Here is a 27,094-nt window from a genome sequence, read left to right as displayed (position 1 = left end):
GAAGCAGACTGCAGGGAGCCTTACACGGGGCTCAGTCCCAGGACCCTGGGATCATGACCTGAGCTGAAGGCAGCCACTTAACTGACTGAGCCACCCAGGCACCCCAGTATTTTATTGTTTTAAGTACAGCAGTTTTTATATAACAGTTGGGTTAAAACCCAAAACTCATTTTTTCCACTTTTTTTTTTTTTGGCTTTTCTTTTATATTTCCTTTTCCAAATAAGCTTATAAACAACTTGTCAAATTCTGTGAAAAATGTTGTGATTTTTCAATTGGAATCACATGGAATTTATAGATTATTTGGGGGAGAATGGAGAGCTTTACAATGAGTCTTCCTATCCAGGGAATGGGAAGTATATCTGTCCATCTATTCTAGTCTTCTTTGTGTGTCCACCAGAGTTTTAAAGTTTTGGCTCGCTCTTCTCATTAGGTTCATTTCTAAGATGTTGTAGGTCTTGTTATTACTGCAGTGAAGGGGATCTTTTTCTGTTACACTTTTTAAAAAGTTTTATTTACTTAAGTAATCTTGACACCCAGCATGGGGCTCGAACTCACAACCCCCAAGATCGGGAGTCATGTGCTCCTCTGCGCCAGCCGGGGGCCCGTGTTACACTTTGTAACCTGTTCCTGCAGGTGTGTTGGAAACGCTCTGGGTCTTGTCCGTGCGCTGTGCTGCGGTCGCTACCACTCCGGCTGCGTGGGCCCCAGCTCCCCTCCTTCCCTCAGCCCGTGCATGAAGTCTGCGCTTCCGCGGCAGTACTTAGGGCCTGGTATGAGGTCCTCTGGTCAGGTGCTTGCTCCACTTACTCCACGCCGTTTCCCAGTAGCTGGCACAAGGCCTGGCATGCAGTAAATCCTTTTAATAAATGCTGTAGAATCAAATTGATGAGAGAGACAATGAGCTTCACCTCCTCAAAGTGTGACAGCCTAGGCCAGTCTGGGGAGCAGAATCTAAAGCAGGCCTGGCTGCGAGCCTGGAGGCTGTGAGCTGGATAACAGACGTGGGGCACCTGCCTCATCCCCACCGTAGAAAGAAGGTCCTGGGCTGTTTTCCCACAGGCAGACATCAGGGAGGAGCCCTGTGAGCCCACACCTTGTAATTACCTGGGGACTAACAGCCCACTTGTCATTAATTCTCATTAGTACTAACTAGTAGGGAGAGTTGCCTTCTCAGTTCCCAGACGCCTGAAGGAAGCCTAAAACACAAGCTTCCCTGCAGCTGCTCTTTGGGGACGAGGGTTCATGGAGGCTGGAAGTAGAGCTTACAGAGGCCACTGGTGAAACTGGCTTCCCCTTCTGTGTGCCCGGTCTCCTTTCTTGAGGTAGCATCTTTGTTCGTTGCCCTGCTCTTCTCCAGAGTCTAAGACTCCCACAAGCGTCTTCTACGAAGAGCCTATCAATGTGCTAATTCTCCCCGCTGTGTTTGCATTTTATTTTTATTTATTTATTTTCTAAGTAGGCTCCATGCCCAGCGTGGAGCCCAACTCGTGGCTTGAACTCATGACCCTGAGATCAAGACCTGAGCTGAGATCAAGGATTTGTTGCTTAATTGCCAGGCGCCCTGCATTTTAAACTTGTAATTGGGGAATGGGAGGCACTAGTTCTCAATGGAGCTGTCCAGTGCAAGCCCCTCTGTCCTCCCCCTGCCCCTCACCCCGTAACTGCAGGCTCCCGGTCTCTGCTGCCCCAAGAGCTAGATGGAGATGGAGATGGAGCTGTCAGCCTGGCTAGGAAGGCTGCATCTGCTGAGACCCATGAACAAGGGACCCCCCCCTTCCCTGGGAGACGTGGGAACCCCTGCTGCTGTTAAGCAGGGGCCAGATTCCTGCCTCTTGCCTTCCCTAAAAAGAAGGTGGGGGGAGGGATCAGCTTGGCTTGTGTGTGAAAAAGAAATGCCGGTTAGAGGTGGGCTGTGAGCCGCTGCCCAGTCACTGTAAGGGTCGGCTCGCGTCTGGTTCAGCATGTCACCAGGTTGTGTTTGCAGCCGCAGTGAGCAGTTCTCATCTGGCTGGTGGTCTGTGCGCCTTCTCCCCTTTCATGTTCAGGGGGTGAAGCAGACGGGAGCGCTGTCTCTGGCTCCTCTGCTGGTTTATTTAAGTCCCTGGGGAAAACCAAGTGGTACCCAAGAGGTGGGGGAGGGGAAGCTCTGCTCTGGGTCCCTACCCTACCCGTGCCTTACTGCCTCTGCCACTGCCCACCGTCGGCCCTGCCAGCACCGGGCCAAGTCGTCGGGCCCCTCGTGGCAGCCGTGCAGCATCTCTGCCAGGGTGGGAGGAGCTGCCTTCTCAGGGCGCCGAGCAGCAACTCTGACAGATGGACCTCCGCGAACCGGTTCCAAATGCCTTCTCCCGGAGCAGAGCGTGTTCTGGCAGGGAGGCTAGGACACAGGGCTGCTCTGGACTTCAGCTCACCTGTTGGATCAAGTCATATCCTACCCCTGCCTCCCCTGCACCTGTTGCCCTCTTTAAAGAGCAGAAGCACTGACCACTGGTCGAGCCTGCACGTGCACATAGCGGGGGGGTGGGTAGAGAGAGACCGCTGGCCCCCTGTCAACATCTAAGACCCTCAGTTCACCCAATTTCTACACCAGTCAAGACTTCCCTTTTTCTGCACTTACCCTCACTCCCATAGGGTTATCGGCGGGACGGGGGCTTCTCAAAAGGTAGTTTGGGGACCACCTGGTTCCACATCCCCTCCATAGACGTACAGGGTTGATCTCCGAGAGTAGGACCTGGGGGTCTGCGTCTGCAGCCAGCTTCCTACAGGAGATTGCCGTGCCCACTGGAGTTTGAGAACTGCCAGGCTGCAGAGTAAGGTAGAAGGGCTCTGTTTATTTGGGGCTCCAGTACTTGAGGAGGATTGAAAGGACATGCCTTTAAGACTGTGATTGGTGAAAAGGCCAAGTATTATGTGTGGACTTGTGAAAATCCAAGAGAGACTAAGCGTCAGAGCTGTTAAATTTCAGATAAGGTCAAGCTGATAGAAACTTTTTTGTTGTTGTCTATTACAAAGAATACAGATTCATTGCTGAAAAACTAGGAAGTTCACATAAGCGAATAGAATAAAACATAATTTCACCACTTAGAACTCCTCTTAATATTTGGGTCTTTCTAGAACAATCGTATATATTTTTTTCCATTTTAAATGTCTTTATTGATTTTCCCCAATTATCAACAAAATAATACATATTTATAAAATCTTTATTTTTTAATTGGTATAGAAATTGGTGTAACATTTGATTTGCAAGTCTCTTATTGCTCTGTTTAGTCGGATCTGCACTATGTGAATATATTTTTATTTCCTTTGCCTATTTGTGTGTGTTTTTATGAGTTAGTAAGAGTTTCACATATTAGTGGTATTCTTTATCAGACCTTGATAAATATTACAAATTGCTTTTAATTTTTTAATGTTTTATTTTGCTACACTTTTTTTGTACATGGTTACATGATCAAATTTCATTCCAGTTCATCAGTTCATTTTGTTTGGGTTGTGCTAGACAGAACAGGCACTGTTTTTGCAAATTTTAAAGATTTTATTTGAGAGAGGAAATGCGCGTGTACAGAGGGAGAGGGAGAAGCAGACTTCCCTCTGAGCAGAGAGCCTGTTGCGGGGCTCGATCCCAGGACCCTGAGGTCATGGCCTGAGCACAAGGCAGATGCTTAACCGACTGAGCCACTCAGGCGCCCCTGCTTTTGCAAATTTTGAAGGGAATTGAAGGAGCCTGGACAGATAGATGCAGGACAGACCAGTGCTTCTCACGTTTTAATGTTCATCCACATCACATGGGAATCTCTTTACGATGCATTTTCTGATTCAGCAGGTCTGGGGCCGGGATTCTGCATTTCTCACAAGAGAAACGTGATGGTGATGCTGCTGTTCATGGGACTAGACTTTAAGTAGCAAGGGCCCAGAAGTTTCTAACCCGGGCTGATCACAGAAGTACTTGAGCATTTTGGAACGCAGAATTTTCTGGGCCTCACCCCAGAAATGTCAGACTGTGGGACTGAGTCCCAGGTTGGCCACGTGTGGCTGGGTGACTTAGAGACAATGCTTGAGCCCTTAGGTTCCTTGTCTGTGAAACAGAGATAGTGCTTACGACCTCATAGGGATCTGGGAGAATTAAATGAAAGAATAAAACAAATCAACATTTTTATGAGCTAGAAAAATAATGTAATAACTATTGGGCCTGGTGCCCTTTTTGGGGGGAGGGTAGTTCTCTGATACATTTCCACTTGTCTGGTGAGTGACATTTTTAATATTTCTACCTCTTCCTAGAAAATGGTCCTTTCATTAATATTTTCAAAGTTTTTAAATGCACTTCATGCCCTATTCACTGATAATAGTTATATTCCTTTTCACATTTCTAATACTGTTTATTTATGTTTCTCTTTTTCAAATGATCAGCCTTGCCAGAGATTTGTTTATTCTAACAGTGGCCTTTTGGAGAGCCATCTCTTAGATTCCATTTATAAATATCACTACATTTTGTTTTCTAATCAACTATTTCTGTCTTTACTGATTCCCTTTTCCTACATTTCTATTTTTTTTTAAATTTTTTAAAAGTTTTATTTAAGTCATCTCTACACCCCACGTGGGGCTTGAACTCACAACCCCAAGATCGAGAGCCGCACGTTCTCTGAGCCTGCCAGGTGCCCCTTTCTCACATTTTTAAAGTTTTTATTTTCTAGTTTCTTGGATGGAGCCTTAATTTATTTTCCTTCATATTTAGTAAAAAATATTTATAGAAACAGCTTTAGGAGAATATAGAAGAATTTTTCTTCTGTTAATAGCCATTATTTTCATGGACATTAATCTTCAGATCTGTACATGTGACTTCTTTCCACGGAAACAAATCTATTTTTATACTCAAATCAGTTCACATATTAATGATATTTGAAGTACATACTTACCATGACACGGACAAGTAGCCTAAATAAGTTGGAAATAAATGTAGCTGTGATTTTGATTTCTTCTTTCCCCCCTGACCCTAGAGTTATTTAGGAGACTGACTTAGGATTTCCAGATGTCGTGTTCCTTTTGGGAAGGCTGCCCTCCCAGGGCTGTCTAGGTTGTGTTCTGTGTTCCTTGTGGGGCTGTGCGTTCTGGCGGAGTTAGTGCAAGCATGTTGCTGAAGCTTCTGGTTAGCCTCTGCGGTGTGCACGAGAGGACACGTGTGTGCCCTGTGCATGTGGAGGGAAGGGGTCTCGGGAGGAGAACAGGGTGGTCTGTTTTCTGAAGCCTCCCACTGCTCCTGACAGCCTCCCAGACACTGTCCAGGTGGCCCCTTTCTTACTTGCCTTCTGCTCTGAGGTTCTTGTCCAGTATCTGGGGTGGTGTCTGGGGCTCACTGTCCTTTGCTGTTTGGAAGATCTAGGGTCTGGGTAGAGGGAGGACTTGAGTCAGAGACCCTGAGTTCCAGAGCCCTCCTGCTGCTGAGGAACTGTCCTCTTCCTGTTTCCTGTTCCTTGTCTGTAACATGTGGAGAATGTTACCTTCTTACAGAGGCTAGGAGAGTCTTAGCAGTCCTCTTGTAACATAACTTATAAAACTATTTTTTTTTTTTGGCATACTTTCAGAGTTTCAGAAAAGTTGCAAGAATAGTACAAGGAATTCTCGTCACTCAGATTTCCAAATGTTAACATTTTACTACTTGTGCTTTGTTTTCTTTTTCTAATTTTTATTTCAACCATTTGAAAGTAAGTAGCAGACATGATGCCTTTTACTTCTAACCACTTGAGTGTGGATTTTCTTTCTTTTTCTTTCTTTTTTTTTTTTTTTAAGATTTTATCTTTTAAGTAATCTCTACACCCAAGTGGGGCTCAAACTTACAACCCTGCAATTAAGAGTCACATGCTTCACCGACTGAGCTCGCCAGGTGCCCTAAGTGTGGATTTTCTAAAATCACATAAATGACTACAGTGCCTCGATCAAACTCAGGAAATTAACATACGTACAATACTGCTACAGACCTGATTTACAGACTTTACAAACACTAACGTTATTAACATTAAGAAACCAGTCTATAGGCTTTATTCAGATTTTGCCCATTGTCACAACCTGTTTTGTAGGGGGAAAAAAACCAAGTCACACAGATTCACTGCTCAGGTTTCTTAGTCTCCTTTAATCTGGAGCGGATCCTCAGTTTTTCCTGACACTTGTAAAGAATTTTTTAAGAACAGGTAAGGAATTTGAGGCCCAGAGAGATAAAATGACTTATCCAGGGCTTGTATTAAGACAACCTTAGAAGAGGTGGGGCTGGCAGTCTGGTGTCTCTGCTGGTCACACGCACCCCAGCTCCAGGTGAACACCTTGCTGCTCGGTCTTTATCGTCAGCCACCTGTCTTCTCCTGCCCTTGCCGCTGCCCCTCCGTCTGTGCAATGCCAGGCCACAGCACCCCACCCCCACCCCTTTCCTAGCTGATCTGGTGTTGGCCAGAGATCAAGGCCATAGCTGGGGAGAGAGAGGGACTTGAAAACTGGTCCAGCCTTTCCCTTGAGAACAAGGCTGAAAAGCAAGGATTGTGGCCTTGGGTGGGGCATGCCTGCTGCTTTCTGAGGACTGACACCCTCAGGTTGGGGATGTGATTTTTAAATCTCCCTCCCCCGGCAGTTTTGGGGTTAGTGGCTAGGACTTGTTCATCTCTAGCCAAAAGTGGGAGCCTGGGATATGTCTCGAGGGTGGCCTGAGTGTGCAGCTCACCAGCTCACCTGCCCTGGGTCCTCATGGAGGTTCTAGAGTGGTCTTTTTCATGACAAGGGGGACACTTAGCAGGTAGTTGACTCTCGGGTATTCTGGAGTAGCCGTGCGCTCTTGTACTGTGGGTGTTAACAACACAACTCAGTTTTTCAACAAAATGGTTTGCATTTAACTTTTTTAAGGGCATGCTAATTGCCTAATACATATTCCTTGTCTTATTTGCTTTTATTTTACTGAATCTCTTGCAGACTCCTCTCCCCAGTTTTTCTCTTCCTTCTCATTCTCCTCCTTCTTCAGTAAGGACCTTTTGAACCGACCTACATTTCATGACCGTTACTGTGACTGCTCGCCTGATCACTGTCAGTGGTTCTTGGTTTGGGGGCCCTTGCTTACGCATCTTCAGAGCGCAGCTCACTCTTCCTCAGCCCACAGCTGTGGCCACGCCAGCTTGCTTTCTGTCCTCACAGGAGGTAGCAGGCTCCTGCTGTCCTGGGTGGCTCTTCCCTTCCAAGTGTAGCAGTGGAGTGGGAGGTGGTCTCCCCATCCTGACCACCGGCACTCACCCTGAGATAAGAGTCTCTTATTTTCACTTCCACTTGTGACCTAATGGGGAAATAAAGGAAATGTCCACCCCCGTGAGGGAATTATAAAGCAGAGTCTCTCCTGAGGTGCCTGACGCTCCTCCGTCCCGTACCCTTCACCGTCGGGGTGGGCTCACCAGCTCAGCCGTCTTCTCTTGAGCGCACGGTGTTTCTGCTTTTGTCCTACAGTTTCTTACAGGGATGGAGATTCAGGTTTTCTCTAAAGGATTTTTTAAAAATTACAATTTTATTATATAATTTACATCACACACAACTCACCCATGTAAAGTGTATGGGAAGCGCTATGGGAAAATACCTGGGATACTGTCGGGGCAGAAATGAGCATTTAAAAACCCTGAATATACTCAGTGACCCCAATTTTATAAACTATATGCATATTGCATGGGGGGAAAGGAACCAAATGTAAACTATAGTCCTCTCTGGGAAGGGGGAGCTCCTTGTTTTTACTTTTTCATTTTCCACTTCGCAGGGAGAGAGCCTCCTGTTTTTCTTCTCTCTCAGCATCTCCTATTGAAGCTCTTCTTTACCTTTCTTATCATTCTATTCTTAGGACCTTGCTTTCTTCTTTTGGGTCACCCACCAGAGTTTTCCTTGGCTCTATAATGAGTTTTAGTGTGCCTGTGATAATTCTATCAGTAGCTGCACAAAGGGCAGCTTCGCTCAGAGATAAACTCATAATTAATATCCATTTTCATTGCTTTCATCCCATACTCAAAGCCACAGAGTCTATAACATAGATTTATGCTGCCATACACATTTGAGAGATCATGGTACAGGTCTGTCCTAAAGGAACTTTCCTTTGAATGAGATCTGAGATGAATCCAAACATCCGTGAAGTCTTTGTTCACGAGGCAGAGCGATCACCCGCTGCTGCGTCCCCAGTGCCTAGAAGTAACGTCGTGGAGTAAGTTCTTAATGCACATTTGCTGGAAGCATACCTGACTTGCACACATGTTCGCCGTATGTGAAAGGCATGATGGGTATGATGTGTTGATAGCATCACTAGGTGAGATTTTAGTATTCTGTGGGGCCACTTGAGCTTTTTCTGCTTTCTTAAAAAAAAAAACTACCTCCATCTTTTGTCCTTTGCGTGCATGGTTGTATGTTGCTGTCGTCATGACCCTCATACCGTAGCGTATTCTGCTGTTTCTGCTGCCCATTTTCTCAAACATATTTCCTTGGCGTTCATAATTTATGGTTTTTGAGGACTATCTAATAGTGCATTGAGTTGTATTATAATTTACCCAACTGTTCCCCTCATCCGGCGTTTTCAGTTTTCACTTATGTGTGGAAAAGATTTTTTGAAAAAATGCAAATTTATAAACCTAAGTTCCTAGCAGCGAGGTGGCGGGATCTTTATTGCCCTTGATACATGTATCTGTCTACCTACCTACCTACCTACCTACCTACTTATTTCCTTATTTTTACCATTTGACCCAAAAGAAAAGATTATAGTAGTGAATTAGGCACGCCGGCCTGGAAGTTAGGGGTCATGGGTTGAAGGCTCAGTGGATTGCATATGACTGACAGCGTGTGCTGGGGTGAGGGCAGAGGTGGGCTGGCCAGTCGAGGAGCCTTGTACTGCAGTTATTCCCTGAGAGAGAAGTGAGGAGAAAATGGAAAGAAGACAGTTCTGAACTACTGTCAGGAGGAGCAGACTAGGGTCTGCTTGCATATGGAGGCCTGAAGGGAGGACATCAAAGGTGCTGGGAGGTTTGAGCCAGGATATCCAAGAGAATAACTTTGCACATGAATTTTTAAAAATCAATGTTCAGAGGAGGAGTTGCTGGGAAAAAGGGGACAGGTGCCAAGTTCTTCTTTTTTTTTTTTTTTAAGACTTTATTTTTAAATAATCTCTACATCCAATGTGGAACTTGCACTCAAGACCCCGAGATCAAGAGTCACCTGCTCTTCTGACTGAGCCAGCTGGGTACTCCCCTGCCCCCACCACCCACCAAGTTAGGTTTTAAATGTGCTGGGCTTACATTGCATCCAGGTAGAAATGTTTCTTGGAGCTGGAGAGCAGGCTAGGAGCTTGAGAAACAGTCCAGGAAAAAGCAAGCTTTAGGGTTACTGGTGCAGGCTGAGCTGGGGAGGTTTCCAGGAGAGCAGAGGGTGGAAGTGTGGAGAGTAGCTCTGTTGAGGGGATAAAGGAGGAAATGGAGAATGGAGGACCAAGATCTAGCAGCCTCACAGAAACTGGGAGGGAGGGGGTGGGCGTGTGCCACAGGAAGGCCAGAGGGAGAAGGACTCCCATGGCCTTCCTCATCACCCCTGACCCTCAGAGAGCAGCTCATGGATGGGGAGGGCCAGGGTTTCTGCCTCCTTTTCTCTAACACTGCAGATAGGACTTCCAGATGAACACGCACAAGAACCCAAATTACTGGCATCTTTCCGTTATCTGGGCTAACAGACCAGTAGTGTCCGTGGAAGACAAGCCTTTATACTGAGATGTGTTGTGTGATTTTTTTTTTTTCCAGTTTAGGATAACTAGAATTTATTGGATTTATTCGCACTCCCTAATTTCCTGTCACCAGGTTCCCCTAAATGGCAATTTCTCCCCCATTTCCAGTTCCTAACCCACTGTGTGAAGTCGGTCTTGTGACTGATGGCTGGAGTCCCTTCTGCCCCAAATTACTTTTCCTCCAGATTTTTGGGTGCTGGCTTAAAGATTCATTTCTTTGAATGAAAAAAAAAGTGTAAGTCCTCTTGAGTCCTTGAGAAAGGAAGGGACAGGGGCAAACTCACCTGATAGGGGTCCAGGGGAGAGGCTGAAATCCCTGGTTTGTGAGAATCCCTGGTTGTGAATGTGCACGTGTGGGAGCTCTTTCTCCAAAAGATGAGAAGCTTGGCAGCTGGGGGGCCATGGGGATCCACACTCCCCTCCCATGTTCCGTCGGCAGTGCCACTCCCCAGTGTTGAGTCTTGGAGTCTGTTGGTTAACTGTGCCTCATCTATCTGCCCATCCATTACAACGGATGTTGAAGACTTGAAAAGGTTACATTTGAACGCGAAAGTGCTTGCTTAGTCCCAGATTTTGCGCTGGCCTCTCAAAACTGTTCCCTGCTCTCGTGTGTCAGCGTCCGCGTTGTCCTCTAGCCCTCCCGAGGGGCCAGTAGGTTTAGTGGGCTTTGGGCACCTTTAGGGACCGCGCGTGGGGCTGTTGGCCAGGGGTGGTGCGCAGGGGGCTGTGGTGGTGGCGGGGTTTTCTCATTTCCTCCGCGTCCAGACTGTGGGGTGGGAGGTGGGTGGCGAGAACCGGTGTGGGCAGTCGGGTGGGTGGAGCGGTGGGCGTGCCGGGCCTCGCTGGGGGCTGATGGGGGCTCTTCTGGACGTGCACTGCGTGGCTCGGCCGATGGCCCCAGCGGCTGCTGGAGGGGCGCGCGAGCGTGCGTGTGTGTGTGTGTGTGTGTGTGTGTGTATGTGTCTTGCTGTCTGGCCTGGGAGCCGCCTCTGCGTCCTGACCTGGTTCTCGTGCGCTGGCGGCTTCGGAGGCAGCTGCTGCGCCTTTCGCCAGGCCTCAGATGTGGTCGGCTCGATTTCCTCCCGGCTGGCCCCCGGCCGGGCCGCCACCGGCTGCTCGAGGCAGGGGCTTCCGTCGGGAGAGCTGGCCGCCTTGGCCCAAGATCAGGACATGGCGCCCGGCCTGGGCTCCCCGCCCCCACCCAGCGCTCACCCCTCCGCCGCCTGCTGGGGTCGCTTCGCGGGGAGGGGTCAAGATCGCGTTCGCGCTGCCGAGGGAGGCGGCTTCCGCACGGGTGCGCGTTGCAGGGCTTTCCCTTGGACTTCGGGTGGGAGCACCGCAAGCCACAGAGAACTTTTAACGGGTGGAGAACTTCAGCCTCTGCACCCCTCTTCAACCATACCCTGTCTTCCCCTCCGACAGTGCTCGTGGGATTTTTCCTACTTCCGCCGCACGTGTGTGTGTTGGGGGGATGGGTAACACAAACAACTATCTAGCAACAGAAATAGCAAGAAGAAACTTCACCCGCAAATTCCTCTCTAGGAAGCTTCCCGTGTAGGCTTTGTTCAGAGGCGTGCATAGTGTATGCAAAGTTTCAGGTGTGTTGTCCATACTTTGTTCTCACACTTTCCCCTTAAATAAAAATCTGATCCCTACAATAAAGTCTGGAGACTATGAACAAGGAAATATTCCCATTCTTTACCACCCCGAGATGAGCATTGTTAACATTTCTGCATATTTTCCTTTGGTGTTTTGTTTGTGTGCACACGCATGCGTTGTGGATGGAATTGAATTCTTAAATTGGGCAATATTTTGAATCTTGTTTGTTTTCTCCACTTCATTGTATAAACACTTCCCCTGTAGTAAAAACCCTCAGAAAGCATCTATTTATGAGTACAAGTACATTCTTGAGTTTCTTTTTTCATTTAAGACATTTCCCTGTGTTTTTATAAAAATGTTCTTATTTTTTATTTTAAGCAGTTATACATCTACTGATAAAGTAATAAGTATTGTAATTTTTCTTATGTATTATTGGAAATGTATATTTGACCTAGTGTTTTATGTACATTAAACAGATAAAGCATGATAATGCAGAGCTAAGTACCTACCCAAGATAAAAATGAGAACATGGCCAACATCTCTGAACCTATCTGGGTGTTTCCCCTAACCCTATATCCTTTCTTCACCTCCAGAGGTTACCGCTCCCTTGAATTCTGTGTTTATCATTACCTTGCTTTAAAAAAAAAGGTTTAATTACATACATTTAATTAAATCTTTTACAGTACATTTAACTTTATTTTTTGTTTGAACTTTTTCGAATTGGTAGACTATATATAGCCTTTAAAGGCTTGCTTTTTTTTTTTTCTTTTTTTTAAAGCACAGTCTGGTCTCTGAGATTTGTTTGTGTTCCTGTGGTTCATTTGTTTGCACTGCTATGTAATATTCCATTGTCCGTCTGTGGTTGGTGGGCGCGTAGATCTATTTCCATGATTTGGCTGTTATGAGTAATGCTGCAGTGAACATCTGTGTACATATCTCTGATGCACATTTGCAAAGTTTCTCGGAGTGGAATTGCAAGACCATGGGGTAAATGTATGTTTCACATTAAAAGAAAGCACCACAGACCTTTCCAAAATGGTCCTTCTGTTTTGCTCTCTACCAGTGGTATGTGAAGAGAAAATTCCTGCTAAACCCCAGCAGCACTTGGTATGAAACTAAAGTTTTCACCCCTTACTATGTACCTTATACTGTTAAAAGTGTTCTTCCTATGTTAATTCGTGAGGTTAGGTACTCTTATTAACCCCGGATATACAGATGAGGAAACAGAGGCACAGAGAGGTTAATTTTTAACCCCAGATTTACAGATAAAGAAATGAGACACAGAGAGGTTAACTGACTTCTGCCAGGCCACACAACTAGTAAGTGGTAAGGGCAGGATACAAACGATTCTTTTTTTCTTCATTTTGAGATCTTGTTTATTTTATTAAAATTAAGTTATTAAAATAATAGAGTAAGCTAGAATCCAGTTAACCAACGTTGTATTTCAAATGGTATCTTAGCATCCTGCTATACCATGAGTAAAATAAAGTGGTACGTTAATACATGTACAAAATAACACTTAGGATGAAAGAATGTATGTTTATATGCTTTATTTTCCAAGGGAAGTTTCCCCATGGAAGAAAAGGCCTGAGACAAGTGTTCATAAAAGAAGCAACAGCATATGCTATGGACATCATACCAGTACTTCTTTCAAAAATAGCCGATGAGACCAGGAACGATTGAACATTGATGATTCTGCTCCAGTGTATATCAGCAGAATTGAACTAAACATTCTTGTTCTTAAATTCTATATAGTGGATATAAAATGAAATCTCAAAGTGGTCTTATTTTGTATTTCTCTGAATACTAAATAGTTGAGTATTTTTTCATATGTTTATTCCCATTTTCTTTTCATGAAGAAAAACCAACATAACATTTTAGGTGATTTGTAATTCTTTGCTACTAATGCTTCAGGGGAAATCTTTGGCACATGTAATTTTTAAAATTTCTTCTATCGTCTTATTTATTTTGTTTACATTTCCTGAAGTGAGATTAGGAATACTTAATGGTTAAAAATCGCTGTGTTCTTCTGGATTGCTATGTGATCCTGGGAAAGTGACTTAGCCTCTCTGTGCTCAGGGTCCTCATCTGTGGAGGTACATCTCTACCCTGTAGGAGTTGGTGATGATTGGAGGAGATAAGTGAGTGTGCAGTGATTAGCGTGATACTCTAAGAGTGTTCCATCAAAGTTACTAGACTTTTCCTAGTTCTTCTTTTCCTTTCTTCCCTGAAACCACATTAATTACTGTTGGGTCAGAAGGCATGAGCAGTCACATCCCGGTACTTCTGCCAGATATGGTGACCTCAGGGAATTAGGCCTGAGGTCATTGGGTCTAATTCAGCTTTTTCCCAAGCATCACCCCAGCCATTGAGAAATCTGCTACATCTGTATCCTATTTGTAGTAGGAAAAAAAATTAGATTTTAAAGTGTTTTATTGATATGTACATACTAACCACAAGAGCCACTACCTTCCCCCACCTCACACAGAGCACCCTTTGCCAATACGTGACAATCAGACCTAACCCCCCAGGATTTGCTGTCTGCAGAGAGCTTGGGTGCGGAGAGTGTAGACATGGGACAGGGCTAGCCAGCGTACACACCCCCACAGTCAGACACACACAGACACATGCAGGCGGACGAGCACATTCCCTGAAAGGGCTCCCCTAAAAGTCTTCTTCCCCACTCACAGATTTGTTTCATCAGTAAATCCCAGGGGGGGAGAATCCTTTTAAGAGATGAATAATTGGTCACCTCTAGATAGAACATGCCATAAATACAGCCCCTGTGCTGAGAGATGGGGGGGCATTAGTTAGGGGAGGGGGAGGGGAGGAAGGACCCGCTGCTGACCTCTAGGACTGGGGGGAGGGCAGAGCTGGGAGGTCCAACCCCTTGAACAGCTGCTGGAGAGCAGAGGAGCTGAGCTGCCGGCGCGGCGCTGGGCGGGACCTACTGGCCTGCTGGGTGGGGAGCAGCCGCTGCTCTCTTGGAATCCCAGGAGAACTCATTCTTGGAGATGACACTGCCCAGGATGCACCGTAGACCAGCCCTGCCTCCCAGCCACTGGTCTTCAGTGGAGGTTGACTGCACCTCATCCATCCTGGCTGGAAATACCTTCCCAGACACGTTTCTTCCAACACGGGGCCTAAGTGCTGCCGGTCCGCAGAACAGCCCCCTGGACTCTGTGCCTCTTCTGACTTCCCCTTTCCTAGAGGCCCTAAGATGGTGTGGCCAGCGAGGACTTTGATCTCTCAAGATAGTCGGCTTTAACCTCCTTCCTTCTGTTTCCCTTTGATGGGGGATTGCTGATTTGGTTTCAGTGTGCTGATACTCTGAGGCAGGAAGGACTGGGAAAATCTAGTGTCTTTTCTGCCCTGCTCCCTGTGTCATAGACAAAATGAGATGTTTGGCAGTGGAGTTCCACACTTCTCTGGAGCCCCTCAGGTGGGGAGGGTGGGCTGCTGTTGTTGAATACCTGCAGATGTCTCGGGGACCAGCTTTGGGGCATTGGGAGCAGAAGGGAGCTGGCTGTAGAAGAGATGGGTGGGACCGTGGGAGTCCTGAGCAGGGACCAATCCCAGTAGAGGTTCCTGGACCCTCCCAGGAAGACCTGGAGTCCCCTCAGGGTGAGAATCATGCCTGGGGTTGGTATGCTGTATGCACAGGTCAACTCTTCATGAAGTGGTGTGAGGCATTAAGTCTCTGCTTGGATCTGAGAAGGGCATTTACTCTACCTGTCTTCCAGTAACAAGCCCCTTTTGGCCCCCCATTGCGGGAAGAGTACCCCGAGCTTGGACAAGGCTCAGCCTGGGATGGGCCAGTGACACTGTGAGGCAGGGAACGGACTGGGTAAGGTTGGGTGTGTGGATCCCAGTGAGGGCAAGGTGCGGTTTTGTACCTGGAAAGCGGCTATAAAAAGGGCCTCACTTTTGGGGGGCCTTTGCATGGAGGGTGGATCAGGGGTAGGCTCTTCCAAGATCAGTTGTCAGGTTCCACAGTCAGGTATGGCAGGGGTCTTCCTGTTGCCTCGGGCGGCTTTGCCGACCTCTACCGCGCATGCTTTGTCACGGGGCCGAAGCGGAGTGTGCCAGAATGTCGCAGGCCCGCCTCTCAAGGTACAGGGCTGCAGAGGCGGGTACCAGCCAGGTCCTGGGAGGAAGAAGCAGCAGATTTGAACGTAGACCGAGTGCTCTCTGCTAGGTCCTGAAGGAGTGACGGAAGCTTTCGTGTAGGAGCGGACGGTGCAGGGGGTCACACTCCCAGGAAACGACCCCCCACCAGAAGGGTGGTGTGTGGTGACTGTAGGATCTGGCTCAGACCCTGTGTCAGCAGGCGTGGTGAAGCAGGACTTTATCAGGAGGCGGTTGATTCCGTTTCTTGTCTCAGCCCCTACGTTTAATCATCGGCTTCCATAAGCATGGCTCATTCTCATCTCTCTGCTGTGGCCTTAGTTCGGGCCCTTATCACTGGTTTGGACGTTAGGCTCCTAACTGGCCTGTAGCCCGCCAGTCTTGTAGTCTGCTGTCTGAATTCTACAGCGACACCTGACTGCCCCTCCTAAAAGGTCAGTCTGCTCTGTTCTGTTCATGCCGTGAGCCACACACCTGTCCTCCCCATACTTTGTACTCAAGCAGGGCTCCACAGCCTATCTTTCCCTGGGCCCCCAGGCCTTCTCTGGATTGTGTGCTCCTCCCTCAATCTGGAATTCCTCCCCCCCTCCCCCCTCCCAAATACCTGCCCGTCTTTCAAGCCTCATCCCCAAGGTTACTTTGAAGTGAGATTTTTTTTTAAAGTAAACTATGCCCGACATGGGACTCGAACTCCCGAGATGAAGAGTCCCACATTCTACTGACTGAGCCAGCCAGGCGCCCCAAAGTGAGACCTTTCTTGACACATATGCCCACCTGCCCAGACAGAAATGACCCTCACCCTATGCCCCGGTGTAGACTGCTTTCACAGCACTGATAGGCTTTAAGGCATTTGTTTATAGTCTCTCTTCACTTAACATTTTGATGTTTCTTAGATAGAGTCTGGTCTTTATGTTACCCCACAATTTGGTGGCATAAAGCAGTCATTTTATTATGCTCACGGAGCCTTTGGATTCAGAAGTCAGGAAGGACCCTGCATGGGAAGCTTGTGTTTGGGGCCTCAGCTGGGGAGTCTCAAAACCTGGAGGTAACTCGACCGCTGGGCTTGAATCGTGGAAGGGCTCCTTCACGCACACATTCGGCAGGTGAAGGCAGCTGTTGGCTGGGAGTTCTGCTGGGAACGTCAGCTCAGACACCCGCATGTGACTTTTGTATGTAGTCTAGGCTTCCTCACGGCAAGGTGGCTGAACCCCAGGAGTGCGCGTCCCAGGAGGACCAGGCAGAAGCTGTGTTGCCTTTTGCAGTCCAGCTTCGAAAGCAGGTAGTATCACTCCCGCCACTGTCAGAACAGCCAGATTCAAGAGGAGGGAGCATGGACCCCACCTCCCCATGGGAGAAGTACATGTGGGATGGAGGGGTGTCGTGGCTATTTTGGAAAATACTCTGCCATGCGCGCTAAGCACGTTGTGCGTACAGATGGCATTCTTAAATTCTGGAGGTTGAGCAAGGGTGGAATGCGAGGAGGAGTAAGGAAGTTGGGCCGGGAGCCCTGAGGGAAGGTGAGGCATCACCGGTAGAGATAGTGGGTGGGGTGGGGCTGGGGGCACATAGAGTTGCTTAAAGGAGCCACTGGCAGATTGACAATTAGAAAGTGCAGGCATGGAGAGGGAGGAGGTAGAACAGAGGCGTGTTCTCGTTTAGAATTGTTTGGGGTCCTGTGTTCGGGCCTGGTGATCAGGTGCATTGGAAGAACGCGGGTGATGCTGGGGTCAGGAGCACTGGCGAGTGTAAGAACGCTGTCCAGAATAGGAAACTGGAAAAGGGGCTGTTGCAGGTGGGAGTTCTTTTTGACACAAGCTGCTTCTCAGTGGGCTTGTAACATGTCCCAGGGGTTGGAGCTAGCAGGAGGTCAGATGAGAGGTCCAGACAAAAAGCAAACATTGGGGAACATCCTTGGAGTGGCATTTGCTGGAGCCCAGAGGGGAGCGAGGATTAAGGGAGACAGCATGGAGCGTTTAGAGCTAGGCCGTATCTCTGAACTGAGGTTTTGAAAGGGCCTCCCTCGTCTAGCCTTCATCCTCTAACATTGCCAGTAATCACCTGATAACTGCCTTTCCTTTTTCAAAGTCTCCATTGATAAGAACTTGCTGCCTCCTGCTTGTTAGGGGGACAAGGGTCAGTGCATTAGCATGTCTAAGTATTAAAAGTCTTCCCTAAATGGAGCCTACATACACCTCTCTAAAGCTTTACCCATTTTCTAATTCCATCCTTTGGAGTCATGCGAAGACGAGTCTAATTCTGCCCCAGACTGACAGACTTCAGATGTGTAGACTTTTCACGAGTTTTGTCTTCTTCAGAACCTAAAGGGACCTGTTCCTCTATTGTTTTGCACTGTGTTGCTTGCTCTGTGTCCCCTCAGGGGCAGCCCCAAGGGAAGCCCAGGTTCAGGCAGGGACTGTCTGGGCAGAGAGGGGCCGTCACTGCCTGTGCGATGGGTCCTGTTCCGGTCAGGTGGTGGCTGTGTGTGTCCAGCTATGGCTTGGGACCCGTTAGCGGACTATGAGATCCACTTAGAAAGTTGCAACTTACAAAAAACGTTGAGGGAGGGAGGGATTTGTGTATCTAGTAAGGGCAAATAGTATTTTGCTAACTTGTCATGTTGTAAGATGTATTTCTTACTGTAGATTGTAGTAAAGAAGTTGGAAAAAACCCTGGGTTATGGGACTCTTTGAAGCGGCCAGGTCTTCATATTTCGTGTAACATCAGCTGGTCTTTCACCTCTCTTGATCCCTCAGACATTTTTACGGGCACCACTTCCACCTTTGACTTGCACATATGTGGTTTGGGGACTAAATGTAAGACCCTATTTATCCTGTTAGTTTTTTTATCTCCAGTCGTTGACCTTTTGGCACCTGGTCCTGTCACTCAACATGGCTTTATCCCTCTTATTTTCAACATCTGCCTATTTAATCAGTGTGCCTTCTCTATCATTGTTGGTAAATATGTTGAACAGGACCGTTCTGAGAACAGAGCCCTATGGCAGACCACTAAAGACCTCCTCCCTTCCCCCACCCCGGGTTGCTACACCACTTGAGTTTGAATATGGTCATTCTGCCAGTGGCGAGCCAGCCTGTCTGGCCGTAATTCTCTACTGCTGGCCCTCAAAGGGATCATGGCAGGCCTTAGGAAGCTTCAACATCTGTAGCCCAAGTCGCAAATGCAAATGCCTACAAGGACTTGACAGGTAACACAAATGAATGAAGGGATAACTAATTCAGGCGATTAATAAGTACTCTCTGACCCCTCGTCTTGGTGTCACGAAAGCAGCGTGAAATGGCAAGGCTGGGGCAGGCTGGAGCGGTAGCCACGGCTCGTCTGCCAGGTAGAAGTGTGGACCTTCAAGTGTGCGTTTCATGTAAAATTTGATTTTTTAATATTGGCAAGACAAACAAGAACCTAACACCGTGTAGGCCAAACAGAGCAGATCTGTGGCTGATTTGACCTGCAGCCCTTGAGTATGTGATCTGTCAGACAGGACGTATCCCTGTCTCCCGGCCCGACGACCGTGGGACACAGAACAGTCAGGTTAGTTGGATGTTAATGGGCTGATGGCCTCTGTTGAACCTGGCTCCTGGTGGCTGCCTTAGTTACCCTCTCAGGAATCTTACTGGGGCCGGTCTCGCTCGGTGCACCGGAGTCAGGAATGATGCTTGCTCTTTTCTTGCTGGTGGTACCTTCTCCTGATGGCGTGTTTCTTCCAGCATCCCCAGCACGTGGTGAGGAATGCATCAGTAGGCTCCCCTGGCCAAGAAACTGGAATTTAGCATTTCTTAAAATCCCCCCACCCTTCCTGGCTTCACTTCCCTCATTTTTGTGTCCACTCTTCCCTTTCTTCTCTTTTTGGTCTAAAGAGCATTTTCTTTCCCAGGGAATTCAGCGGCACAAGCGCTAGCCTAGCCCTTGTTCTTGTTCACAAACCAAAAATAACTTTTTAAATCCTTTTAGTTGTCTTGACCATTTTGGGGAAGCCTCAGCTCCCGCAGCATTAGTCTTCCTGACACTGTTTTTGTAAAACCACACTACTCCCTCATGTTTCCTCGGGGCCATGCATGCTCCTTCTGTCTTTTACACATAAGCATGTAAAGTTTGGCCGCTTCAGACTTCGTCACCTTTGCTGTCACAGTAGTTCAGGTTTCTGAGAAGGAAGGAAGGGAGGGACGGCTGGGTGATCAACCACACTCCTAGAGGGAAGGTTTTGTTCCTAGCTCCACGTTTGGAGAGATGGTCGGGGAAAGGCGGCGGCGTCCGCGGTTGGTGGGGGATGGGAGGCCTTTCTCCGGGCTGAGAGAGTGTTCGTGCAGCAGCTGTGGGCAGGAGACAGAAGTGGTTAAGATGCGGACCTTGTCTTAAAGGAGCTCCCAGCCGGTGGGGGAGGCAGCTGCTTGAATGGCAGCAGGGGCCTGCGAAAAGTGCTACCGAGGCAGGTACAAGGAGCTGCGGAGCCCAGGGTCAGGAGCCACAGAGCAGTCTGCCAGCCAGGTCAGGGAGGAGGTGCCAGTGAGCCGGTACTTGAAGGATAAGCCAAGGTGGCCCCACAGAGGCTGGGAAGGGCATCCCAGGCAGTGAGCACTTCATGTGCAAAGCTCGGAAAAGCATGTTAGAAAAGCACGAGGGTCCTTTGTGACCAGAATTGGCAGCGATGAAGATGAGGTGGGAACCCTAGGCTGGGGTCTCTGCTTACCTCCCACGGGGCTGTTCCCAAATCCCACCTTCCCACCACTGCTTTGGAGCCCATGCATGAGGGCCACCTTTCACAGTCTGGGGACTAGTATCAATTTAACCATCTGTTTAATCCACTTTATGTTACGACTTATAGAAAAGTTGCAAAAAGAGTACCTGGGACTCCCACATACTAAAATTGTTCACATTTTGCTTTATTTGCGTTATCATTTTCTCTGTGTGCGTGTATTTTTATATGCATATCATATTTTCTGAACCACTTGAGATTAAGTTAGAGATACTATGTTCCTTTACCCTGAATACTTCACTGTGTGTGTGTGTGTGTGTGTGTGTGTCCTAAGGACAAAGACATTCTTTTACATAATCAGAGTAAAATGATCCAAGCCAAGAAGACTGAGATTGACACAGTGTGATCTTATCCGCGTCCATATTCAAATTGCATCAAACGTCCCAGTGGTGTAGCTTCCAGCTGTTTTCCCGGGTCCGTGATCTAACCCATGAGCACACATTTCTCTGTCTCGTCTCTTCGGTAAGCTGAAGATGTTTGCAGAGATGTTTGTCTTTCTTGTCTTCTTTTGAAGACAACAATCCAGGTGCTTTCTAGCATGCCCTCCAGTTTGGGTTTATCTGATGTTTCCTCATAATTAGTTTTGGGTTGTACATTTTGGCTGAAGGTCTGTGGGAGTGATGTGATATCCTGCTCAGTGTATCGTATCAGGAGTCTCATGATGTTGGTTTGTCGCAATGTTGGTGACGATGAGAACTCTGATCATTCGGTTAAGGTGGTGTCTGCCAGATTTCTCTTTACTGTTGTAACCCAGTAATTTTTGAGGAGATACTTTGAAACCATGTCTACACCCTGTGCCCCATCAAGTTTCACCTGCTAGTTGTAGCATCCACTGATGACTTTCCAAGTCGATTGTCCCTTCTATATTTTTTTGTTGGCATTCTACCGTAAGGAAGAGCTTTCCTTTCTAGAGGGATGAATTCTGCAAACTGAGTTTCACATCTTCGTATTAGCTTTTAACTTGCTGGGCTGGGCCCCCGGCTCCTTCCTTTTTATGCCCTCCGCCGTCTGTGTGCTTTGCTGGACATCAGGCGTATCGTGGTGGTTCTTGGGCTTGGGAAGAGACCTGGACCTTGGTCCAACTAGCAGCTTGCTTGTCACTGGCGTGACTGGCTCAACATGGGGCTGAATGCACGTGGGGTCTGATCATCAGTGTTTCCCTCCGGCCTGGCTGGGGCTGGGAGTGAGAATGTCATCTCTTCACCAGCTCTCGGAGCTCGACCAGGGCTTAAGTGAGGGCAGTAACAGGCAGAGAAAAAAAACTGTGGGTTCCTTCCCACTGAAAAGCTCTGGCTGACCTCTGGTCCAGGCTGCATTTGTTCCTCAGAGCTGCTCGCCCCCTCCCTGTACACACACACACACTGCACACATGGTATATTGCTTCTTGGGGTGTTTGGTTAGCTTTCTGTCAACAAACACCGAAATCAGCATGGTCCTGGTGTCACTTTGGTCATTTCAAGTTAAAGATCTTTTTGTGAGTCCTTAATAAATGCTTGGTGTCTGGGGAGCCTCGTCCCTATGATCGATCTTAGGCTCTAAAAAGATTTGAGCAGCATTCAGAATTCTGGATTAGGACCCCTTAAAGATCTGCCTTCCATTTCTGTTGGTGCAGCCAGCTGGACAAGGAGACGTGAAGGTGAGTTCTGGTTCAAGCTGGGTCAGGGACAGGTTTGCAAGAAAAGCAGGGTTTAGGTATGCATCTGAGTGGTGGGAAACAGGGCAATGCTTTTCTAAAATTATGGCTCATCTTTTTCCTTTTTTTCTCTCTTTCTTTCTTCAGACAGGCTCAGAGCTCAGCCCAGTGGATGGACCTGTTGCAGGTCCGATGGACTCAGGGCCAGTGTACCATGGGGACTCACGGCAGCTAAGCGCCTCAGGGGCGCCGGTCAATGGTGCTAGAGAACCCGCCGGACCCAGTCTGCTGGGGGCTGGGGGTCCTTGGCGAGTAGACCAGAAGCCCGACTGGGACGCTGCCCCAGGCCCAGCTCACACTGCTCGCCTGGAAGATGCCCACGATCTGGTGGCCTTTTCGGCTGTGGCCGAAGCTGTGTCCTCTTATGGGGCCCTTAGCACCCGGCTCTATGAAACCTTCAACCGTGAGATGAGTCGCGAGGCTGGGAACAACAGCAGGGGAGCCCGGTCAGGGCCCGAGGGCTGCTCTGCGGGCAGCGAAGACCTGGACACGCTGCAGACGGCCCTGGCCCTCGCTCGGCATGGCATGAAGCCGCCCAGCTGCAACTGCGATGGCCCGGAGTGCCCTGACTACCTCGAGTGGCTGGAGGGGAAGATCAAGTCTGTGGTCGTGGACGGCGGGGAGGAGCGGCCCAGGCTCCCAGGGACTCTGCCTTCTGCTGAGGCTGGCCTCCCAGCGCCAAGCACCATGCCAGTCCTCAGCTCTGAGGTCCCCCAGATACCTCCCGCAGAGGGCCTGCCCCTGTCCCAGAGTGCCCTGAGCATCGCCAAGGAAAAGAACATCAGCCTGCAGACGGCCATCGCCATTGAGGCCCTCACACAGCTCTCCTCTGCCCTCCCTCAGCCTTCCCACTCCACCTCCCAGGATTCTTGCCCCCTCCCTGAGGCCTTGTCCCCTCCTGCCGCTTTCCGGTCTCCCCAGTCCTACCTCCGGGCCCCCTCGTGGCCTGTGGTCCCTGCCGAAGAGCACGCATCCTTTGCTCCTGACAGCCCTGCCTTCCCTCCAGCAACTCCTAGAACAGAGTTTCCCGAAGCCTGGGGCACCGACACCCCACCAGCAACTCCGCGGAGCTCTTGGCCCATGCCCCGCCCGAGCCCTGACCCCATGGCTGAACTGGAGCAGTTGCTGGGCAGCGCCAGTGATTACATCCAGTCAGTATTCAAGCGGCCGGAGGCCCTGCCCACCAAGCCCAAGGTCAAGGTGGAGGCGCCCTCTTCCTCCCCAGCCCCGTCCCCATCCCCCATGCTCCAGAGGGAGGCTCCCGCACCATCCGCAGAGCCCGACGCCCACCAGAAGGCCCAGACCGCCCTGCAGCAGCACCTTCACCATAAGCGCAGTCTCTTCCTGGACCAGGCCCACAACGCCCCCTTCCCTCCTCCCACGGAGCCTCCTGCGCCGGGCTGGTGGGCCCCACCAAGCTCACCTGCCCCACGGCCTCCGGACAGACCTCCCAAGGAGAAGAAGAAGAAGCCCCTGGCGCCAGCTGGAGGTCCGGCGGGAATCGAGAAGACCGCCCCCGGGATCAAGCCCAGCGTCCGGAAGCCCATTCAGATCAAGAAGTCCAGGCCACGGGAATCACAGCCGCTCTTCCTGCCTCTGCGGCAGATTGTCCTGGAAGGGCTGAGGTCCCCGGCCTCCGAGGATGCGCAGGCGCCTCCACCTGCCCCTGTCCCCGCTCCACAGGGCTCTGCTGTCCCCCCGCCCCCAGAACCTTCTCTTGCGCTATTTGCACCTAGTCCCTCCGGGGACAGCCTGCTGCCCCCTACTCAGGAAATGAGATCCCCTAGCCCCATGGCGACCCTGCAGCCGGGCTCCGCCGGCCCTCTTCCCCCTGCCGATGACAAGCTGGAAGAGCTCATCCGGCAGTTTGAAGCTGAATTTGGGGATAGCTTTGGGCTTCCTGGCCCCCCGTCTGTGCCCATTCAGGACCCCGAGAACCAGCCAACATGTCTCCCAGCCCCCGAGAGCCCTTTTTCTACCCGCTCCCCCAAGCAAATCAAGATTGAGTCTTCGGGGGCTGTGACTGTGCTCTCAACCACCTGCTTCCATTCGGAGGAGGGAGGCCAGGAGGCCACACCCACCAAGGCCGAGAACCCCCTCACACCCACCCTCAGTGGCTTCCTGGAGTCACCTCTGAAGTACCTGGACACACCCACCAAGAGTCTGCTGGACACACCTGCAAAGAGAGCCCAGGCCGAGTTCCCCACCTGCGACTGTGTCGGTAAGTCTGCCTGGGTGTCGGGGAAAGGAGAGGCCTGGCGGGCTTGAGTGTCTAGGCTCCGTCTCTTGTCTGGCAAACGTTTATGTGTGCCGGCCACCCCGCTGGGGCCTGGGGACACCGGAAAGCGCTCATAAGCTAGTGGAAGAGACCTCGAAGGAAGCAGATAGTGATGCCCTGTGGTCTGTAGCACGTCGGTGGAGGTGGGCACGGGGGCTTTGCCGCGCAGATGGAGGCGAAGGCATCATGGAGGCCTTTCTGCGGGAGATGGTGCTTGTGCTGAGGCCTGAGCTGGGTGGCTGTGAGAAGGTGGGGCTTATTTGGACTGCTCTTGGTCTTGGGGGAACAGAAGGGGCGGAGTACGTGTGGCTATGAACCGAAGGTGGCCTGAGAGGCAGGCGGGGGCCAGATCTTAATTGGCCCAACAAGCTGAGATCAGGAGTTTGACTTGATCTCGTAGGTATAAGTGAGCTTCTGAGGGTTGTAAAGCAAGTCATGATCTGTCACCTTGTGCTTTGAAAGACTCTTCTGGCTTGTGGTGGGGAAACCTGTAAGAAAGGTGTCATGAGTCAGGGCAAGAAGGAACACGGGCCTTGACTGAGCGAGTAGGCGGGCGGAGAGCCTCTCGGGGGGAGGGTATGTGGAGTAAGGGCAGCCCGGAGTGGTGCTGGTACCCGAGAACAGGCTGAGAGCCCGGAGCTCTGAGTTGTGGGTTCGGACACAGTGGGCATCCAGGCCGTGGCTGAGGCTGTGGTGCGGGTAAGAGTGCTGACGAGCCTTGCCTTCCCGTAAATCATCAGGGCCGAGGCTGCGAGGACTGCTCCTGGGGGCGTCTTGGGAGGTCACTGGTGCACTGGGAAGCCCCCGGGCTCCTCTAGGGCTGCGGCTCTGCTGTGTATGGTCTGTTCCATAAAAGATGCATTTCACGTGTTGCCCAAAAAGCACATTGATGCCAGTGAGGAGCATGTTGAAATTCTTGTGATTTTAGGGTACACAAATCAGGTGTCACAAAAAGGCTGTATTCTCTACTTGTTATTAGTATCGGGTCAATTGTGTGATGCGTTGGGGTGCTGTGTCCTTGTCAGTAAGGAGGAGCTGGGCTGTCCTGCCCACTCCAGCTACCCCAGACTCCTGTACTGCAGACCAGGAATCCTCTGGGGAACAAGGAAACGTTGGCCCCAGCGTTTCCGTCTGGGGATGAACAGAAATGCGGGGTCCCAGACATGTTCTGGGATTGTGGTTCCCTTCGAGGGCTAATCCTGTGCCTTCGTGGATCTTCATAATAAGGTGACTTTGAGGGCCTCCTTATTTCTCAGCGTTTTGGAGAGCTTGTTCCGATCATAGGAATTGGGCCCTTCCCTTTGCCCTTTTCTCTCCTTGCATTGCTGTGTATCTGTCCCATCTGCCTTGTGTTTATACGTTGTCAGGTATTTCTCCCCCTGCAGTGTAAGGCATAACCTTGCGTAGTGCTTAGGCCATAGCTGGTCCTTACTAAATAGTTTAGTTGTTGAATTCAATTATTTGGATGTGATGTTTGATCAAACTAGTTTTTAAAATTTGAATTCTATTTCTGTCACTTCCTCATGTCTCCAATGATAATAACATCCCCTCACAGGGCTGTTGGAAGGGTTGAATTAGCTAGTATGTATACAGCGCTTAGCATTGCATCCGGCACATAGTAAGCAGTCTGAGTGTCAGCAGTCCCGAAGCGGATTGCGTGCAGTAAGGCAAGAGGAAGAAGTAAAAACATACATATTAAAAAGGAAGAAAGTGTTGGCTATTACTTTATTCATCAATAATTTATTGATTACTAGCTCTGTATTAACTACTGTAAAGGATAAAAATTAGGAGACATGGTTCATCTCTGAAGGACTTTGTCCTGTGCTCTAAGTGAAAACTGAAACCATGAGATACTCAGTCGCCCCTTCAACAGGGGTCAGCCAGGTGCTGGAGCGGTCACATGGATGTGGCCAGACCGTAAGAGTGCTCTGAACCCCCAGGCTTGGTTGTCATTACCAAGGGTAGTGTATTCTCTTGGGAACTCTTGTTCCAAGCTGGGTTTTGAAACAGGCAGTGAGTCCAGATGGGGAGAGGCGAGAAAGCAACCACTGCAGCCCCAAGAACGTGTGAGCACCGTCCTCGGGGCAGCAGGAGCCCACTGGCGGGATGTAAGGCCAGCAGCACGGGGTGCCCCCGAACCCTCAGCGTTCTGCGTTCCACCGGAGAGGACAAGTCTCAGCTCGAAGCTAGCGAGCAGAGGAGCAGGCAGGAGAATGTCAGCGTCGCACAAACCCGGCAGCAGCCATGCTGGCCGCTCTGCCCCTCAGCCAGGGAAGGGCAGGGCGGTGGGCAGGACCCACCACGCCAATCCTTCATTGTTCCAGTTTGTTTTCTCTGTGTCCGGTCCTGAACAGAGAATTCCAACCGAACCTACCTCGCGTGGTTAAGTGTTAACTTATGGGGACGTGCTTAGTGGGAGACAGTAGACACAGGCAGCAAGTAAATGATCGTCTCAGCTATGTTAAAAAAGGAAAGGAAGGAAGGGAAGGAAAGGTGGGAAAAGGGAAGGAAGAAAGGGGGGAGAGGAGAGGGAAGGAAGGTAGGGAAGAATGGGGGGGAGTGGAGCGAAGGAAGGAAAGGAAAAGACTGGAGGGAAATATGTCAATAGTGGTTGTCTCTGTGGTCAGTGGTGACTTTTCCCTTACATGTTTTCTGAACTTTCTGTAATGAAATATGTATTTTATAATCAAGAAATGTTTTGAAAGTGTATTCTGGAAGTAGCCTAGAAGACAGATCGGTGAAGGGTGATGACCTTGCCACAGAAGACTGGTTAGGGAGCTATTGAGAAAAAGAAAGAAGAAGAATTGTAATAGTGGTAAAAATAATATTTATGAAACACTTAGTCTGTCCCAGGCACTGTGCCAAGTA

General features: G+C 49.4%; 1 protein-coding gene and 2 long non-coding RNA genes across 6 annotated transcripts in view; 1 reads left to right on the top strand and 2 right to left on the bottom strand.

Annotated features, from left to right (window-relative positions):
* The window catches only part of TET3 (tet methylcytosine dioxygenase 3), a 94,049-nt gene that overhangs the window by 28,782 nt on the left and 38,173 nt on the right, over nt 1-27,094 (top strand). For all 4 annotated transcript variants that reach the window (XM_008700007.2, XM_040623312.1, XM_040623311.1 and 1 more), the window contains one exon: nt 22,036-24,169. In XM_008700007.2, the coding sequence (XP_008698229.2) occupies nt 22,036-24,169 (2,134 nt within the window). The remainder of the gene's footprint in view (nt 1-22,035; nt 24,170-27,094) is intronic.
* Nucleotides 69-12,647, bottom strand: LOC121101017. The gene is made up of 3 exons (XR_005832877.1): nt 10,048-12,647; nt 2,618-2,803; nt 69-869 (listed from the first exon to the last, which is right to left on the bottom strand). It is a non-coding gene; the product is annotated as an uncharacterized LOC121101017 (long non-coding RNA).
* LOC103671398 lies at nt 6,015-10,037 on the bottom strand. The gene is made up of 2 exons (XR_570881.2): nt 9,285-10,037; nt 6,015-7,498 (listed from the first exon to the last, which is right to left on the bottom strand). It is a non-coding gene; the product is annotated as an uncharacterized LOC103671398 (long non-coding RNA).

Source organism: Ursus maritimus, unplaced genomic scaffold, assembly GCF_017311325.1.
Source record: "Ursus maritimus isolate PB19 unplaced genomic scaffold, ASM1731132v1 scaffold_6, whole genome shotgun sequence".
In the NCBI taxonomy this organism is placed as follows: Eukaryota; Metazoa; Chordata; class Mammalia; order Carnivora; family Ursidae; genus Ursus; species Ursus maritimus.
The sequence above is the reverse complement of the archived record's forward strand: the minus strand, read 5'-3'. Positions and strand labels throughout refer to the sequence as shown.